At 39.4% G+C, this 17768-nt stretch overlaps 1 protein-coding gene across 1 annotated transcript in view; it reads left to right on the top strand.

Annotated features, from left to right (window-relative positions):
- The first annotated feature begins 5693 nt into the window (after nt 1-5693).
- The window catches only part of agap2 (ArfGAP with GTPase domain, ankyrin repeat and PH domain 2), a 50938-nt gene continuing 38863 nt past the window's right edge, over nt 5694-17768 (top strand). Inside the window, exon 1 of the mRNA XM_036142733.1 lies at nt 5694-5949. Within this exon, the coding sequence (XP_035998626.1) occupies nt 5787-5949 (163 nt within the window). The 5' untranslated portion in view covers nt 5694-5786. The remainder of the gene's footprint in view (nt 5950-17768) is intronic.

The raw sequence follows: 17768 nt of genomic DNA on the forward strand, positions 1-17768 counted from the left end.
GGCTCATTGCGTCAAAGTGACGTCACCGTTGTTGTTTTTTTTCTTTTTCTTTTAAACCCACTTCTTCTTCTGGGAGGTTTCATTGCAGCTATGGTCGAAAAGTCCCGATTTCTTCAACCTTACCCTTTCATCACAGATAATTGTGCTTTTGTCTCAATTTAAGACATAAATAATTCTATTATAATCCAGAAGAAGGGTAAGGATGCACCAGAAGTGGACTAAAAATGGCCCACAAAATGTATATATTTTTTTAAAGAATTACTAAAGATTGCATATTGTGTCTTTGCATACAGATTGTATGGTGGAGATGGGACAGGCTTCCCTCACACAAGGCAAATGCTGAGTGGGGTTTTCTCTCTGAGGCAGAGCCAGTGGACCAAGGACAGGAACCAGCTGCCTGCTGAGTCACTGAGGACGATTCTGCTTGTGCAATGTAACTTCAAAGCAGATGCTTATTTGGTGAGCAACCAAAAAAAATATAAGAGTTACTCCACAGCAATACATGGATGTGGAGACAGTCAATCAACCAATTAATCAATCACTTAGTTGTTTGTTGAAATAAGCCTTCACACGGCCAATGAAGGCGACAAAAGTGCCTTACAATTACAAATAAAACAAAACATACAGATATGTGTAAAACAAAGTGTAGAACCATAAAAAAGGAAATAAAGTTAAAAAATCAGGAATAGACAGCCTGAATAAACAGGTTTTAAGATTTTTATTTAAAAAGACCTAGATCGGTGGTGGAGCGTAGATCCAGAGGGAGCTGGTACCAGAGTCTGGGTGTTTGGACCTGGTACTTCGTACGGTATATCTTATAAAAAAAAACTGGACTGGAGACCTTAAAGACCTGCCACCTTATTTACTGTAATTAGTCATTCACAAATATAGAAAAAAATAGGATGAAAAAGAAAACTAAAGACTGGAGTCGAATAAGTATCTTTTTCAGGCTGCTGCTTTTTATTTTTTATCATTACATGGTTAAATAAAATAATTAAAAAAATAGTTTTCTTAAAATATGTCAGAGTCGAAAAGTAAGCTACTATTATTGTTACAGGTTAATTTTCCTAAAACAAAAGAGTCATTATTCCTATCATTGTTTCATTTCAGAGTCTATAAGCCGTCTTTAGGTAAACAGAGCATTAATAAAGTATTTCACGACTGGGTCAACTCATGGTCACTCTGCTGTCGGTCTACTTTTGCTGCTTACTGACGGAAATTACACAGTTTAAATGTACATGTTGGTTTGATGTGGAAATTCTTAGGATAACCCTAATTATGAACAATGAAACATTATGGGGTTTTCTGTGGCTGATTATGTTATACAAAAGGACAACCAATGGTGAATGCTTGATGGCCAATATCTACTTTTTTATTTGTAGCTGTAAATAAATACTTCTATATTGTGGATCAGAAGATTCTTGGCTTTCTTTTGGTGTCAAACATCTTTACACTGTCTATAACAGCGGTACACGCTGGTCACAGGACCCATGGACAACCATGCATGCACTCATAACCAATGGTAATTTGGAGATTAATCCAGAGGAATTCTTAGCTGCCATACATTCATGGTGAGAGCATGCAGAAAGACCCCGTAAGCTGTTGTTGCTGCAGGGAAACAGTGCTCCACCGTGCAGCCCTCTGAGTTCAGATCAAGCACCAGATAAAGCGCAGTTACAGAGACAGACAGCATAACCCTCACGGCCCTGGAAGGATAAGCAGATTTAAAGCAATGCAGCGTTGAGGTTTGACCACTGAGCTATATAATACACTGGAGTGCTAATCACCGCTGTTTGAACGAGTCGCTTTGAAGCCACCAGCCGCCATATTGGTACTCTCTATTTCCCCCCAGTAACTAGGGAATATGTGCGCTACAGCATCGAATAACGAGGATTTTATCATGTTCAGGGGGGGCTTAAAACTTTTAAAATGTCAAATGCCATATAGTTTTATGTTATGTTCTAAAAATATCAAGTACTGAGAAAGTCATGTGCTGAAATATTTTGCATTTTATTCATTTAAATATACATATGTTTAACATTTATAAATATATAAATAACTATACAAAAACATATATTTACATATGTGTATACGTATATATACATATATACATATACACATACTTATATATACATATATATATATATAATATAAATAAGATGTAAAATATTTCAGCACCTAATTTCCTAGTAGTTGATAGTGTTAGTACATCCACTGACTGTAGAATTACCTGTGAACGTTTTCACTCAGCCAGAAAACTGCTTGTTGTTGCAACCAAATCCTGTGGGATTCTGTGAGAGTAGGGAGTAGCAAGATGGCGGCCAGTGACTTCAGTTTTTCGGCAAAATCAGCACTCCAGTGTATTATATAGCTCAGTGGGTTTGACGTGGTGCCTGAGGGCAGCACTGCAGCCAGGAGGGTCAAAGATGGCTTGATAATTCCTGCTAACGCTATCTTTCTCTCGTCTAATAATTAGTTATCCCTAAATTTGACCAAACTGACGTATTCTACTGTTATTTGTCTAAATGATTTGATTGGATTTGACTTGAGATGACATGGGTTGTAAATTGGCGCAATGTAAATAAAACTGAATTGAACTGAGTTGGAATATACAATCCATGTCGACGTATCACCCCGTTGTTGTGTTGTTGTGTTGGCAGACCCCCCCACACACACACACACACCCTGTGCAAAGAGTTTAAGCCCCTCCCTTCAGGTAGGAGATGCGCCCTACCAAGGTGTCAGACTGAAAAACTCTTTTGTCTCTGCAGTTTTTAAACAAACTGTAGGGTCAGGACCTTAAATCTGGTCCTGATTTAAGGTCACTATCTAATTGCTGCACTTTATCTTTAATTTTAACTTCAGCTTTTTTTGTTTATCTTTACATCAAGTCCTAACCTCCAGTCTTTTGTCTTTTGCAAATGTGTATTTTAGATAAATCTCCTTTAACCTTTATGAGTCGCTATTTATCCTTCTGACTTGTCTATTGTCTGTATTGTTTGTGTGATGATGTGATGACTGCTATTATTACTACTATTACTTATTACTATTATTATTACTATGATTATTACTACTATTACTTGCTGCAAACAAATTGCCCTTCGGGGGACCTAATAAAGTAAAGCCTAAAGTATACAGGTTAAGTCCAAACAAAATGTTAGGGGAGAATTTGCCGGCAAAAGTTTAACAACCATTTAACATTTGATTTGCAATCTAAAGAGCTTGATTGAGGTGTTAGATAGATATCTGTTCCAGGGTCCAGACAATTTGGTTTGAGACTCATCTGTCCAGAGAATATTGCTCCAAAGGTCCTGTTCAGTGGTGTCCAAACCCTTTTTTTCACTATGGGCCAAAATCGGCAAATTGAACGTACGTAGGTGGCCATAATATTTCAATTCAAAAGTTTATTTCAAACCTGCACACATTTTACAATACATATACTGATAAACAATACATATGCATGGCTTGAAAGGGGAATGGAAGAAGCAAAAGCTTATACATGTCCAATCCCCTCCCGCTCATCCCAGGGACACTCCCAAGACCTGCAAACGACAAGACAAAGACAAGACAAACGACACATCCACACTCATGCATACAAGACAACACACTGGCCCAACTATCTCCTTCCCTACACCACACCACCCTCATAGAACATCACTCACTCTCTTCCAGATATTTTCTCAGGACATCCCGCTTAAATATTTTTTTAAAAAGATTTATGTTTTCACAACACTTTTGTTCCTCCGATAAACTATTCCAGAGGGTGACACCACGACTTGAGATGCACATTGATTTCAATGTAGTTCTTACTTTTGGTTGGTATAATTGATTTTCGCCTCTAAGATTATAAGTGCGAAGTGCCTCCCGCTCCTGAAAGAGTTTTAAGACATTATCTGAAAGAGAGCCAGTTGACGCTCTAAACATTATTTGCGCAGTCCTTAAATTTACAAGATCAAACAATTTTAAATTGGAAGATTTTAGAAACAATAAATTAGTGGGATGTAAATAATTTACTTTATGAGCGATTCGAATAGCTCTTTTTTGTAGTGTAACCAGGGGCTGAAGATTGGTCTTAAAGTTGTTTCCCCAAACTTCAATACAATAATTCAGATATGACATAACAAGTGAATGATACACGAGGAACAATGCATTTTGACTGAGGAAGTGACGTACTCTGTTCATCACTCCCACACATTTTGCAACTTTTGTGCGCAAATAATTAATGTGATCTTTCCAGGACAATGTCTCATCTATAATCACACCCAAAAAAGTATTTTTTTTTAACCCTCTCTATACTTACATTATCAATAATAATTTCATGCATATGCATCTTATTTCCAATTAAAAAAGAAATATCACTTTATTGGGAATTCTTTTGTTTTGTATCTGCTCAGCAACACATTAAACTAAGGCCTCCGTACATGGGTCATGCGTGCTAACCACTGCGCCACCGAAGCACGGCCCTTAAAGTAGTATTTTAATGAAATAAAGCTGAAAAGAACAAATAATTTTACGTCTGAAAAACCATCTCCTATTGGGGTTTCCCTAATTAAAAGACCGATGTACAGTTTACTAACTTTTTTGGGTTGGATCTTTTCTATTTCGTTGGTCTAGAAAAAGTTTTTTCGTTATTTATTAATGACTCAAAAAGAAACCAAAACAACAACAAATGAGCCCGGGGCAATAAAAAAAAATCACGCAGGGAAAAAAACTTCGCAGCGACAGGGAGCATGAAGCCAAAAGAATTCCCGGGGAGTAACAAATAAATCAGAAGAAACCAGCAACGACAAATGAAAACCAGGGAGTTTAAATGCAGAATAATGTGTGGAGAAAAGAGGCAGAGACAGGTAATCAGGAGGAGATGAGAAACAGCTGAGACCACTGAAGACAGGTTAGCCGAGGGGAGGAGTGTCATGAACAGAAACTGAAAGGATGCATATTAATCTAACAGGAAATAATAAAACAAATGTTCATAGAAGGGACTAAGAACAAAATCTACAAAAGCGTCAACTTGAATGGCAGCAATTAGAAAATATGAACAAAGAAAAAAAACCAAAACTGAAAAAATAAACATAACAAAAAGCATCAATAAATAACTAAAGAAAGCACAGCCTAGAGGTCACAACTGAGAAATATTCAAAATACACAAGTTCTTACTTTTTGTAAGTGAGAACTTACAAAAAGTCTGTATCTGCAGCAGCACCGTTCCTTGGAGGGCTGTTCTTGAACCGCGGTCATGCAAAATTATCCCAGGGGCCACATTTGGGCCCCGGGCCGCACTTTAAGCACCGCTCTCTGTCAGACTTCAGTCTGGCCTTCATGTTTTTCTGTTGTTTTTTTTTTTTTTTAGCAAGCAACAGTTTTAAAATCTCCCATGACAGTTTAAATTGTGCGGCCTCTCTATCGGTGAGATTTTAACCGTTATGTCCTGACTCACTGGCTTTCTTTTTAAAAAAATGTTTTAATTTAGTTGCAGACTCACTACTTCTGCACTGCAGCTGTCAGGGTCGGTGTGCAGTGAAGAACACGGTTTCAAACAGGGAAGTGATTTCAGTTCAGCTCAGACCTGCAGAGGAAACTGAGCACGCTGTCGTGAAGTGACTTTTGTGGTTTAGATAGAGAGAGAGAGAGAGAGAAGCGACAGCGGCAGCCTGACTTGCCTTCACCTTTTCTTCTGCCGCTTTCTTCGCTTCACGTTCGAGTCCATCGTGTGGAACCAGCAACCAGGAGCTCAAATGGGCTGAAGCATCTCCGTGCTTCAGTTCACGACTTACCTGTGCGTGAGGATGACCAGCAACAGCAAATCGGTTTCCTCCTCCGCCATAAAGGCAGAGATCAAGCGGTATGAATCCCTCCAGAGTGCAATCAACAGGCTCTTCAAGCAGTTTGAACGGGTGGAGGACCAAAAGCTGCGCTCAGGCCTCAAGGTTTACCTCCACAGCATTCAAGGTGAGCTCATCTGCAATAAGCTCGCCGTAACTCGCTTTGAATCTTCGTCCAGACAGACATGACTGTACCCCAGCCCGCTGGGTCACATAAAGAGCTGTTCTAACTTCATAAAAATCCTCAGTTTAATTTAATTTCCTAACATAATAACAAGAGGAATAAAATACCCTGCATGCATCCGTTAGTTACTCTTTTAAATCGGCTTCCCTTAGCAAAAAGTAGTATACTTGAAAGCTAAAGTCTTAGTGTCAATGTACTTAGTCTTAGAGTTCTGTTTATACTTCACTATACTTTTGTTAAATGTATGAAATATAGTTTGTAGAAAGTAAACTTCAAGTACTCTGCCTCAGTTTAAGCATGCAATAAGTACACTAGTAGTACATTTGAATAAACTACTTTTTGCTGAGGCTCTCTCGGGGTGGTGCAAGGAAATAAGACTGTGGGGGTGATTGATATCTTCCGTTCAGCTTCCTGTCAGTTTCTTTAGCGCTCGGTGTGTTTTCCTGAGGTTAAGGTGTTCATTTCTGTTCTCATCACGCCCTGGGAGCGTTATAACACCCCCGCCGGCGCCGGTTATGCAGTGGCGTTAGACGTCAGCCGGCCCCTGGACACAGACGGGCGGACGGGGACGTCTATAGCAGCCAGCGCCGTGGCAGAAAGATGGAACCTGCTGTGTGGCCTACTTCCTGTCTGCCAATCTGCAACTGCCCTCAAAGCCACTTCCTCTCGTACAGGCAGGGCTTTTACTTGAAGCTGATCAGTTTTACATCATATCCTCGCATCGCTACTTCCTACTTTTCATGTTAAAGTGACAGAAAATGCGACACAGACGGGTTTTTTCACGAACCGAATGTCGCATTTCTTTTTCCGTAGAAGCAGCGAACGTGTACAGATGAGGGAATTTATGAGAACTTATGGGAAAGCTGAAAAAAGATTCCCTCACAATGTTTATTTAAGAACAAAAAGTATCATTGCAAGATGGAGCTTGATTGTACTGCGCTCTTATTTCTTTCGTACGTACATTATATCCTCCGCCTTGTGTTTGCTGATGGCTGGCTGCAGCTTTTTACTCTTTAGAGCTCAAGTTTGAGCCAGCCAGTTTACTTTAATTTGGCCTTTACATGCTTTAAAAGTAAAAACCAAGTCAGCTTGTAGGAGTAACATGCCGTTTTTGTATTATTGTATTTAAATTAAAGTGTTTTTTACTGAAGATTAGCACGTTGAACTTTCTTGTGGACGTATGCCACAGATTTACACCCTACCTTCATCCTCTGACACCTTGCTGTTCTGTAAAAAGGAGATTCACTCTTTTTCAGTCTGTCTTTGCACTTTTGTCGAAGTTAAATGTTTGAGATGCAACATGCAGTTTTCGAAAGAGGAATTTAGATCAACCCACCTCTCTGCAAAACTCTATTGATTCATCCACAGGAGGGTTTAGAGCAAAACACTATGGTTAATTTCATGACAAAGCACCACAATCAAATCTCAAAAGCTGAAATACCACAAGCCCAAAAAGCCTTTATTGGTTTTTAGCCATTCAGAGGTGGAGTTAATGGTTAGCTTTGAATTAATCCCCCGCTGCATAACCCAGACTGGTTGAGTTTAAGGTCAGAAACTGATGACTCATTATTCTCCTTTTAGGAGAGCAGAATTTATGTTTCCCTTAATTACGTCAAGTCATCCCGGTCCTGAGGCCACAGAGAAGCCCCTAACCATCATTCTACCCCGAGTCTAACCAAAAGTTACACTTTCTGTACCAGAAATCACCAAAGGGGAGGTGGACCATTGTCGTTTTCCTTCAGTCAGCAGAGGTTCTGGGCCTGAATCACTCCCATGGATGCCATGTTTGACCAGTCCCTCTTTCTGTTGTTGAATCAGGAAAACTGGGCTTAGTTGAGCTAGCTGAGGCCTGCAGAGCTTCTTTTGTGACTTCCTGGATGAGTCTTTGATGCAACCCTGGAGTGATTGTGTTAGTTGGTAGCACTGTTGCCCTGCAGCAGAAAGGTCCAAGCGGCTGTCCGGCTGCAGGACAAGGAGTTTTGTTAAGACTTCACCGCCTCTCCTCCGCGGTGACACACCCCAGGTGGACCCAGCTCTTTTTACCCAGTCAGGCGACCCCCACTTAATTATTACCTTGAATGTAGGATGCTGTCAGGTCTAAATACCTAAAACATCATACAACACAGGGAAAGAAAGGCACAAAGACAATTAGTTTGGTTTGGCTCGCGAGGAGAGTAGGAAGAGACCGTACAGTTACAATCTCCAACCCACTCTGCCGGTCTCAGCGTTCTCCTCGGTTTTATTAAGTTTGGGGCGTTTTCCTAGTTACAGTACTGAGGCCGTACTGAAGGGTGGGGGAACAGATAGTTACAGCCTCAGTTGCCAACAAAGATACACAGCTGAGCAATCACGTCCAGTCAGCACATAATCTTGTAGCTGAGTCTTCTTGTTTCAGGAAGGGAAGAAACAGAGCATCTTCTGTTTCTTCGTACAGACATGATTAAGCTATCATGTGAGTAATATGATTATATCAGAAGCTTACATTACTACATCATAACAAGATAAATCGGTTAATGAAGTATAAACATTAATCCCAACAGACGCATAAAACAGACAAGTATACTTTTAGTTATATTTTATCTACTTAAAGACAGAGAAACAGTTGCAGACACATCAGCGCTGATGGGCTCTTGATCGGCAAGAAGCCCCGATTGCTCATCACACAAACATTATAGAGGGATGTAGGTACACACCCATGCAAGGGCTGTACGCTTCCTAACTGCGTCATCAGTGGAGAAAACTGTGTCACCTCCGGGGTGCTATCTGATAGATATGTGCCAATCTTTGGGTCGGTGCTATCTAAGTATGGCAGGATTAATATGCATCCTTTCAGTTTCTGTTCATGACACTCCTCCCCTCATGTATGCATGCATGAATGCATGTATGTATGTACAAATGTATACAATAGTATATGCACGTATATACGCGTAGGTACGTATGTATGTAGGCGCATAGATATATGTATATATTTAAGTATATAGATATGTTTGTATATATATATATATATATATATATATATATATATATATATATATATATATATATATATATATATATATATATATATATATATATATATATATATATAGACCACTAAGAATGTAAATGAGACACTTACATTCCTATTTCCTTTTTTATTTTTTTGGTATTCTTTTTGACCCATTGTATATATGAAGACTCACTGTATATAACTAAATGCACCTTCCCTACTCTGCACCTTCTTGTATGAGCCGACGTGACGAGTGAATTTCTCCATTGTGAGATCAATAAAGACTATCTTATCTTATCTTATCTTAGGCAGTTCCTGCGTCAAGCTGGTCACTCCACTGACCCAGTGGATATGTTACCAGTTTGCATGTTCTCCCTGTGCATGTGTGGGTTCTCTCCGGGTACTTTTGGCTTCCTCCTAAAGTCCAAAAAGAAGACTGCTAGGTCTTCTGGTCTGTCTCAGTTGTCCTTATAGGTGCGTGGTTGTTTGTCCCGGGTGTTCCCCGATGAACGCTGCAGACAGGCACCAGGCACTCCACGAGTATAGACGATGCACGGACTTTGTTCTTCCATTTGTTCTTGAATTCTTTTAGATCAGGTCAGGATTGATTTGTTGCTTTTGGAAATGTTTTAGCCAACTTGATGTTGTCGGTCATCTGCTACAAAAGGGACTTCTTGACTACAGTTCTGACAGTTAACAGGTTAGTGATTTAACAGGATGGTCCATGTGGACTAGTTTAGTTTGGATAGATTTGTCACCCCTTGTTAAATGGAATCAATACTTGAAAACAGCTTTTTTTTTTGTTTCAGTCGCAGGTTACCTTTGCTTTTGAAACAGGTCTTTTGATCTTGTGTTGGTGTGAACTGTTTCACATTCTTTAATGTTGATATCACCCTTAAAAGTGAACTGTCATGATCTCCAGGAGTTTGGGGTTTGATTTTCTTTTGTGTATTTTTAATATTTCTCAGTTATGATCTCTAGGTTGTGCTTTCTTTAGTTATTTATTTATGCTTTTTCTTATGTTTTTTTAAGTTTTGGGTTTTTTCTTTGTTCATATTTTTTAGTTGCTGCCATTCAAGTTGACGTTTTTGTAGATTTTGTTCTGCTATGAACATTTATTTTATCATTTCCTGTTAGATTAATGTGCTTCCTTTCAGTCACTCCTCCTTTTTACACAATGCGAGTGTTGACACTCCTCCCCTCGGCTAACGTGTCTTCAGTGGTCTCAGCTGTTTCTCATCTCCTCCTGATTACCTTTACCTGTCTCTGCCTCTTTTCTCCACACATTATTCTGCATTTAAACTCCCTGGTTTTCATTTGTCATTGCTGGATCCTTCTGATTTATTTGTTACTCCCTGTGAATTCCTTTGGCTCCCTGTTGCTCCGTAGTTTTTTGCCCTGCGTGATTTTTTTATTGCCCCGGGCTCATTTCTTGTTGTTGTTTTCTTTTTGAGTCATTATTAAAGTCCTTGTTGCATTATGCGGCTTCTGAGGTCATCTTCGCATCTTGGTCCAATAAAAACAAAAAAACACACGATAGTGGAAATTAGGGAAAGCAAGTGTCATATTGTTTATGATCTACCTCAGAAAAGGTGTTTGTAAAAGGAATACATTTTAAGTTTCAAACCCTGAAACTCCTAGTATGAACTGTATTGTTACGTTTTTTAGGATGAGAGCTTCCATAAATGCTGCGTTTACAGGTCATGTCACAACTGAACGTAATTACCGTTTAGCTGCAGTTGCACTACTAAATGTTTTTGTTGTAGAACAGGAACCCTTTTTGATAAAAGCTAAGCTTGACCTTTTTCAGAGCAGTATTTATGTTTATGAGGCTCTGACTGTATGCAGTGATGGAAATAAATTAGATAAAAAATACTCAAACTACCTTCAGTGCCGGCTTGTCAGTAGGGGGCGCTAGGGAGCCTCTCCCATCAATGTTGGAGGAAAAGAAAGCAGAGACAGTAAACATAAATTACATAAAATAAAAAGAAATAACCATATATGTTCACTCTGTTGTGCAATTAAATGCACTGATTTAGATGGACATGTGGAAGGTCAGCTGAATGGATGCTGTGTAAACTGATTGGATGGATGAGTTAACAGATAAAACTTATTATTTAGTATCTAATCAAATAAGTCCCTGTCTTGTGAACACCAGCCCAATTTGGCAATAGTATTCAGACAATAGATGAAACTCTGAACACATATACAATGACATGCCTGTGCAAATTCTTATTTATCCTGGTTTTGGGCAACAGCAAACAGGCTTAAATCAGAGGCAGCTGGACTTTCACTCAGTATTTTTCTGAAAACGTTTCAACACCTATCCAGGAATCTCTGTGGATTCTGGCGGCTCGCACATTGACGACTTCTTTTGAAAGTATAAGAATTCTTTTAACAGCAATAATTCAACTTTAAGTTAAGGACATTTCATTCAACAACTCTTCTTTACTAGGCTAAACTTAACTAAAACTATTAGGCAAAATTAAGATTCAAGAAACCAATGAACCATGTACACACAAAAGAACAAATAAAAACTATTCAAAACCGATTACCATAAAAATGAATCATGTAGTTTTTTTTAAGTTCAATGTAGAAGTTTAATTCAGAGAACCAAATTTCATTCAAAGAATTTGGAATGATGTTAAATGAACTATTACTAACTCACAACAGCAACAGGTATGTTCATAGTCCAACCCAAAGAGTTAGTCAAAACCTTTGCGAAAAATAATATTTTAAAGAATAATTTACCAAATTAGAAGTCAGTAACCTTTAGGACATTTGATTCTTAATATTATGTAATTATTTCAGCATAAATAATAGATCTAACTTGGTAACTCTTAAATGCAAAAGGGAATTTTTTTTTTACAGATCGACGAGCAGGAAGTTATGTTGGAACCACACCTGGTTCCCCATAGCTAACAATAAAACAATTGGCTCAAAATCCCCCTAATGTTCCACAAAATACCAATAATTACCATTAATGTTCCTTATTAATGTTATGCAAACACTGCTGGTGCATTGTCTGATCGTTGTAGCATGAAAGAACAATGAGCTATGTTTTTAAAATGAAAGCTGGTGGCCTGCTATTAGCTGTAGCAGCTAATGGACACAAGAACTCTCTTTAAAAGGGACTTTACGTCATATTTCAGTGTAATGCATAGATCGGGACACACAAACGTCAACGTCCCATCAGTGTTTAAAACCTTCGTAGAAGTTAAAGTTTGGCTGGAGCTTTAAAACACATAACCCAAAACACATTAGCATCAGGCCCAAAAGAGCTAGCAGCTAGCCTGTTAGGGCTAGCTTCAGTTTAACATCGGTTTAACCTTCAATTACAGTGAAAACACACAATACCCAAAATGTTTCATCCCAGACTAATTACCCCTATTTCTCTCTGACCAAACCTCATCCTTTAAAGGGGACATATCATGCAAAATAAAACATTTTAGCCCTTAAAAGAGATTTTGTTTTACTTGGACTCTCTAAAATTGCAGAAAATGTTTTATGTAATTGTCCAGGTGCTGAGTAGATGTCCTTATATTCTTTTTGGGCCATAGTTTTCAAGCTGTTTTGTTTTTTTTCTGTTTTCTATTACTTTTCTTGAGCTATTACGTAAGAGTATTTCCTGCGGACCTGCTAAACAATTTAATAATTTATTTCTCAGTTATTTCTTAACTCCAGCAACTGTCGCTTCGCATCCATCGGTCACCGAAAACACGTTCGGTGTGAACGCACCATAAGTCCAAATAGATGTGTTTCAATGGCGAGGAGCGCCGACCAAATGTTCTAGAATAAATATAATGTTTATCTTCTATAACATTTGGCTTCCATGTGACTTTGTGCTGGTTTCTAATTGGTTACAGCTCATGGCCAATCAGTGTTTTTTGTGTCATTCTTCATCCAATAAGATTAATTCATCATCCAAGTCAATCTAAGTCACATCCCTCATAGCTTTTAGAGAGGCGTGAATGCCCTTAAAACGCAAACAGGAGAGTCAGACAACAATGAGACAGGAAAGAGTGCAGTGTAAGAAAATTTGGTCTTTTATTTATAAAATAATAATTTCACAAGGCTTTGGGCACATTGGGTGGAGGCAGATGAGCGTTCACACTGAGCCTGGTTCTGGTTCTGCTGGAGGTTCTCCTCCCTGTTAAAGGGGAGTTTTCCTCTCCACTGTCGCTTCATGCATGCTCAGTATGAGGGATTGCTGCAAAGCCATCAACAATGCAGACGACTGTCCACTGTGGCTCTACGCTCTTTCAGGAGGAGTGAATGCTGCTTGGAGAGACTTGATGCAACCTGCTGGGTTTCCTTAGAGAGGAAACTTTCTCACCAACCTGGAGGATTTGAATTTGATGACTTGAGATGACGTGTTGTGAATTGGCGCCATATAAATGAACATTGAACTGAATTACAGTCAATATATATTTCCCAAAATGATACCAAAAGGATAATACATCATTAAGCAGGTTCCACTCTTTAATTTTCCTTCCCAACAGTCAGTCCCAATGATGAAGACATGGGTTTGGGTCTGAGGAAGCTAAAAACCCGACTGTTGAGGTCAAACCATGAGCTGACTTCCTCAAATTCTCCTGAGGTTCTGCCAGTCTGCTAGAACTGAAGGTCAGCTCCGGGACAGACTGGGCAAGCTTTGAGGTATTTTTTCTTTTAGAATCTGGCTGATCTTCATACATTGTGAAAGGCCTGCCCCCCCCCCCCCCCCCCCCCATGTATAAAAACTGTTTCTGTATAATTAGACGGCTTGAGTGTCAGTACTTTACTGAGGATCAAAGCTGGAGTATCCTCAGCGGGGCACGGTGCGTGCAACCTTCGCTGCAGCCAAGCGGCTGCATGTTGAAAAAAGGGTGAGAAAAAAGAGGAAAATGGTAGCTATAAAGGAAGAGGTGCTCCTGGGAGTTATATGAAGAGATTCAACTGTGGATGTGGGTGGTGGTCACTGCAGCATGGCGGCACGGTGAGAGATTGAGGGGAGAAATATGGCGTGGACAGCTCAGAGCGAAGGAGAAATGAAAAATCACCCAGCATGACCACTGCCCTTGGCCACTGGCCATCTGACAGCTCCCAAACAAATGTGCAAATGCCGCTTTGTTTGGATGCCGGAGACGGCCTGTGTGCGTGCGTTATTCAGACGGAGGTGGGCACGACTGTCACAATAAGGAGAATGTCACAGTGCAGCGAGGCAACCTCCAGCAAGCCTCGTTTAAAGCTGTATTTTCACACACGGACGTACAAAACTGCCCCGAAAGAGTTTGAGGGGTAAATTTTAAAAAGGAGAACACGGTTAAGCTTTCTGTTTGCTCACAACTCTGCTCCTCTGAGGATGTGTGTTCTCCCCCCTGGAGCCAAAGGCGGTTTTTTCGCAGCTCTTTTGTATTCAGCGGGAGTCGTTTCTGCCCTCTCCCTGGCTGAGGGGGGGGGGGGGGGGGGGGACCATGCGGAGCAGGTGGACGGCCACATCCTGCGTTATGAGGAGATGACAGGAGGCTGTGGCTGGTCTGGACCGCCGTGTTAGGAAATATTTCACGTCAAATATTCTCTTCTTTCTCCCCCGAGAGCAATTAACATGAACCTACAGCCGGTAATAACTCTAGCCATGGGTGCGTAATCGTGTTTGCTGCTGTGTGTCTGGTGTTGCACAGCGCATAATTGCAGCAGTTTCCTCTTGTATAATTAGTTTTGAAGATCTACAAAAAAAAAAATCCGCTTCTGAGTATTTATTTGATCGTTTAAAAGATTCTGAAGATTGCTGCTAAATGACTTTCAGTTGTTTGAATGCCAAACCTTTGCTCGAGTTATTGTGAGAAACTCTACCTGCTGTAAATATGACATTTAATAAGGATTACTTGGTGCATTTTTTTTATTTGTTCTTCTTCCATGATTTGATGGCTAAATTTAGCATATTCCTGATCAAACAACTTCTAAAATATACAGCATGTCCACTTAATCAGACTGTAAAAAAAAGAAGCAAAATGATTTGTCTTGATTTCCTCAGAGAAATAAAGAATCTTAAACAGTGCGATGTGCATTTGCCCATTTAGTCCATTTTTATTTGCTAAATACTCGAGATCAGTCAGACGGTTTTTACACGATGCGAGTGTTGGAAACAGAAATCCCTTTTTTGTATCCACAGACTTGGCGAATGAAGTTGATCCAGGTTTTGATCAGACAGGGAGAAACTGCAAGCTTTTCAATATGCATATTCTGGGTTTTATTTCAACCACAGTGATCGTAATACTTTTATTTTGTCATTGCAGCTTTTGTATGTTCCAGTAAAACTTGTCGTCTGCATTTAACCCGTCCCTTAGGGAGTAGAGGAGCCCCGTTAACCGCTAGGCCACCACTACCCCTTATTAAGACCTGTACTTTGACTAGGCCATTCTAACACATTAATATGCTGTGATCTCCGCCCTTCCATTGTAGCTCGGACTTTAATTTAGGGTTGATGTCGTGCTGGAAGGTGAAATCTTCCAGGATTGTCCTGGATTTAGCGCCGTCCTAGTCCCCACGCACTCTGACCAGATTCTCTGTCCCGGGTGGTGATGGGTTTCCTGCCTGATTGTCTGATTATTGCACGACATGATGGACCGCGTCGCAAAGCAGGAGGAGTCAGAGGGATTATTAGAAAAAGATTTCCACCTTAAAGGTAAATTTACAGAACAATGCGGAGCTCCTGAAAAGAAGTCAAAGAAACAAAACTGAACTCTGGCTGAAAATAAATATGGAAAATTAACAAACCAACCAAAACATAACTGATCTCACAAAGAATGACACACAAGGGTGTGATCAGACTTTTACAACTAAGGGGAACTAAACACAATAAACCACCAAATACGGAACTGTAGCGTTAAATGTGTCGATAAACTAAACACTAAGGAAGGAAATCAAATTTAAAAAAACTTTGCATAGAAATCTTTGGTGAAGTACAACTTTAAAGGAAACACAAATGTATCCCCTCCATGTGTTTAGTATGTGTGTAACAACGGATCAATCCACCTTGATAAATCGATTAAATAGGTAATGATCCAATTGCTGTAAAATGAAAATATCGATCCATATCATAATTTTTAAGATAAGCCTTTATTTTTAAATTCCTGCTTGAGACCATATTGAACAGGTGATTTATTATTATTATAACATGAGAAGAATGCTGTTTTTGATTTAAATGTCTGATAAAACTTAGAAATTAAAAGATCATATTTAGTTTTTTTGTGAGTTGATATCAATGTAAATAATAGAAGATATCGCACCATGTTTATCGCATCGATCTAAAATCCTAACAGACGTTGTGATATCAGTAAATATCGTCATCCAAATAAATTAACATGACACATTATCATGATAAAGTCAGTGATTTACACCTTTGAGCCACGGCCGTCATGTTTTCCCTGGAAAAACTCCCAGGAGTCGTGAAAGATAAGAAACCGGCAAAAGAAACAAGAATTAGACTCAATCACAAAGAGAAGCTGATAAGAAATACAAGAATGAACTAAATTTACAAATAGAACAAATAAGCTTTTTATTGCAGTCTAAAGTGTGCCATTGTGTTTGCATGGATAAAAATCCTAAATGTAAAATCAATAAATGATGCCGAGTTCCTTATTCTTCATGTTCTCACGTCTAAATGTTTTCCCATGTAAGCCAAACTTTTTCTTGTTGAAAGCACTCAAAGGAAAATTAAGATTTCAATGTGATTTTATTTGTATCTGCTCGACAGTAAACTAACAACGCAATACTTAAGTTAAATTGACAAAATGGTCTAACTTTTGTGAAATGATATCTGTAAATTATTTAAATGCACATAATTTCCAATATTTTTAGGCTGCTTGTTGTCTGTTTTTCTTTTTTTAAATAATCTGTTTTAAGTAACAAAATGAAATGTGGGTCTCTCTTTCTTCGAAAGCGCTCCCAGTATTTATCAAAATTCGTTTTGCATGAAGGTCGTTGGATGTTTGTGGTCCTGTTTGCTGTGCAGTTAAAATCAAAGCAACAAAGATGGTTAATAAAGGTAAAATAGTTTGCTTTACACCCAAAGTTTCCCATTTTAAGAGAATCATTTGTCAGAAAACATAAGAATAGCTTTATTGTAATCCTGACCTGTGATCAGGGGCCACATGAAATCATCACGAGGGCCGAAAGTGGCCCACTGACCCCAGGTTGGACAACCCTGGGATTAAATTACACGTAGCTCCAGAGTGGGTGATTTCTGAAGGCAATTGGTTGCACAGGATTTTATTTATGGATATAACAGTAATTATGAGCTGAACGCAGATGCACACACACGCCTTTCAGATTGAATTAATCAAATGTTTAGGTTGGAAAGTGACAAAACGTGAAAAACCTAAAAGGTCGTGTATACTACTGTATGCAAAGTAAAAGACACCCTAAGTTGCATGAAGCAAAACGGTGTCTTTTGGTTCTTTCTGCATCTTGTAGCTGTATTATTCAGGATGCTGGCGTTGTCTCGGGTTCCCGCTGAGAGCTCCGCCGCTTTGACCGATGAACACGCGCCGTAGTGGGCAGCAGAGATCAATAAACTCACCGGAAACCTTTCATTCACCAAACCGAGCGCAGTGGCTCACAGACACAAACACCATTTTTATACCCTGGGAGAAATTACAACACAGAGTCTGCTGATGGCAGAGAGGAGGAGGAGGAGGAGGAGGATGGGGAGGAGGAGGAGGAAGGACATGGAGGAGATGATGATTGTGCCACCAGAGCCAGGAAGATTGTAACACCTTAGCAACAAATA

This window comes from Fundulus heteroclitus, chromosome 1 (genome assembly GCF_011125445.2).
Source record: "Fundulus heteroclitus isolate FHET01 chromosome 1, MU-UCD_Fhet_4.1, whole genome shotgun sequence".
In the NCBI taxonomy this organism is placed as follows: domain Eukaryota; kingdom Metazoa; phylum Chordata; class Actinopteri; order Cyprinodontiformes; family Fundulidae; genus Fundulus; species Fundulus heteroclitus.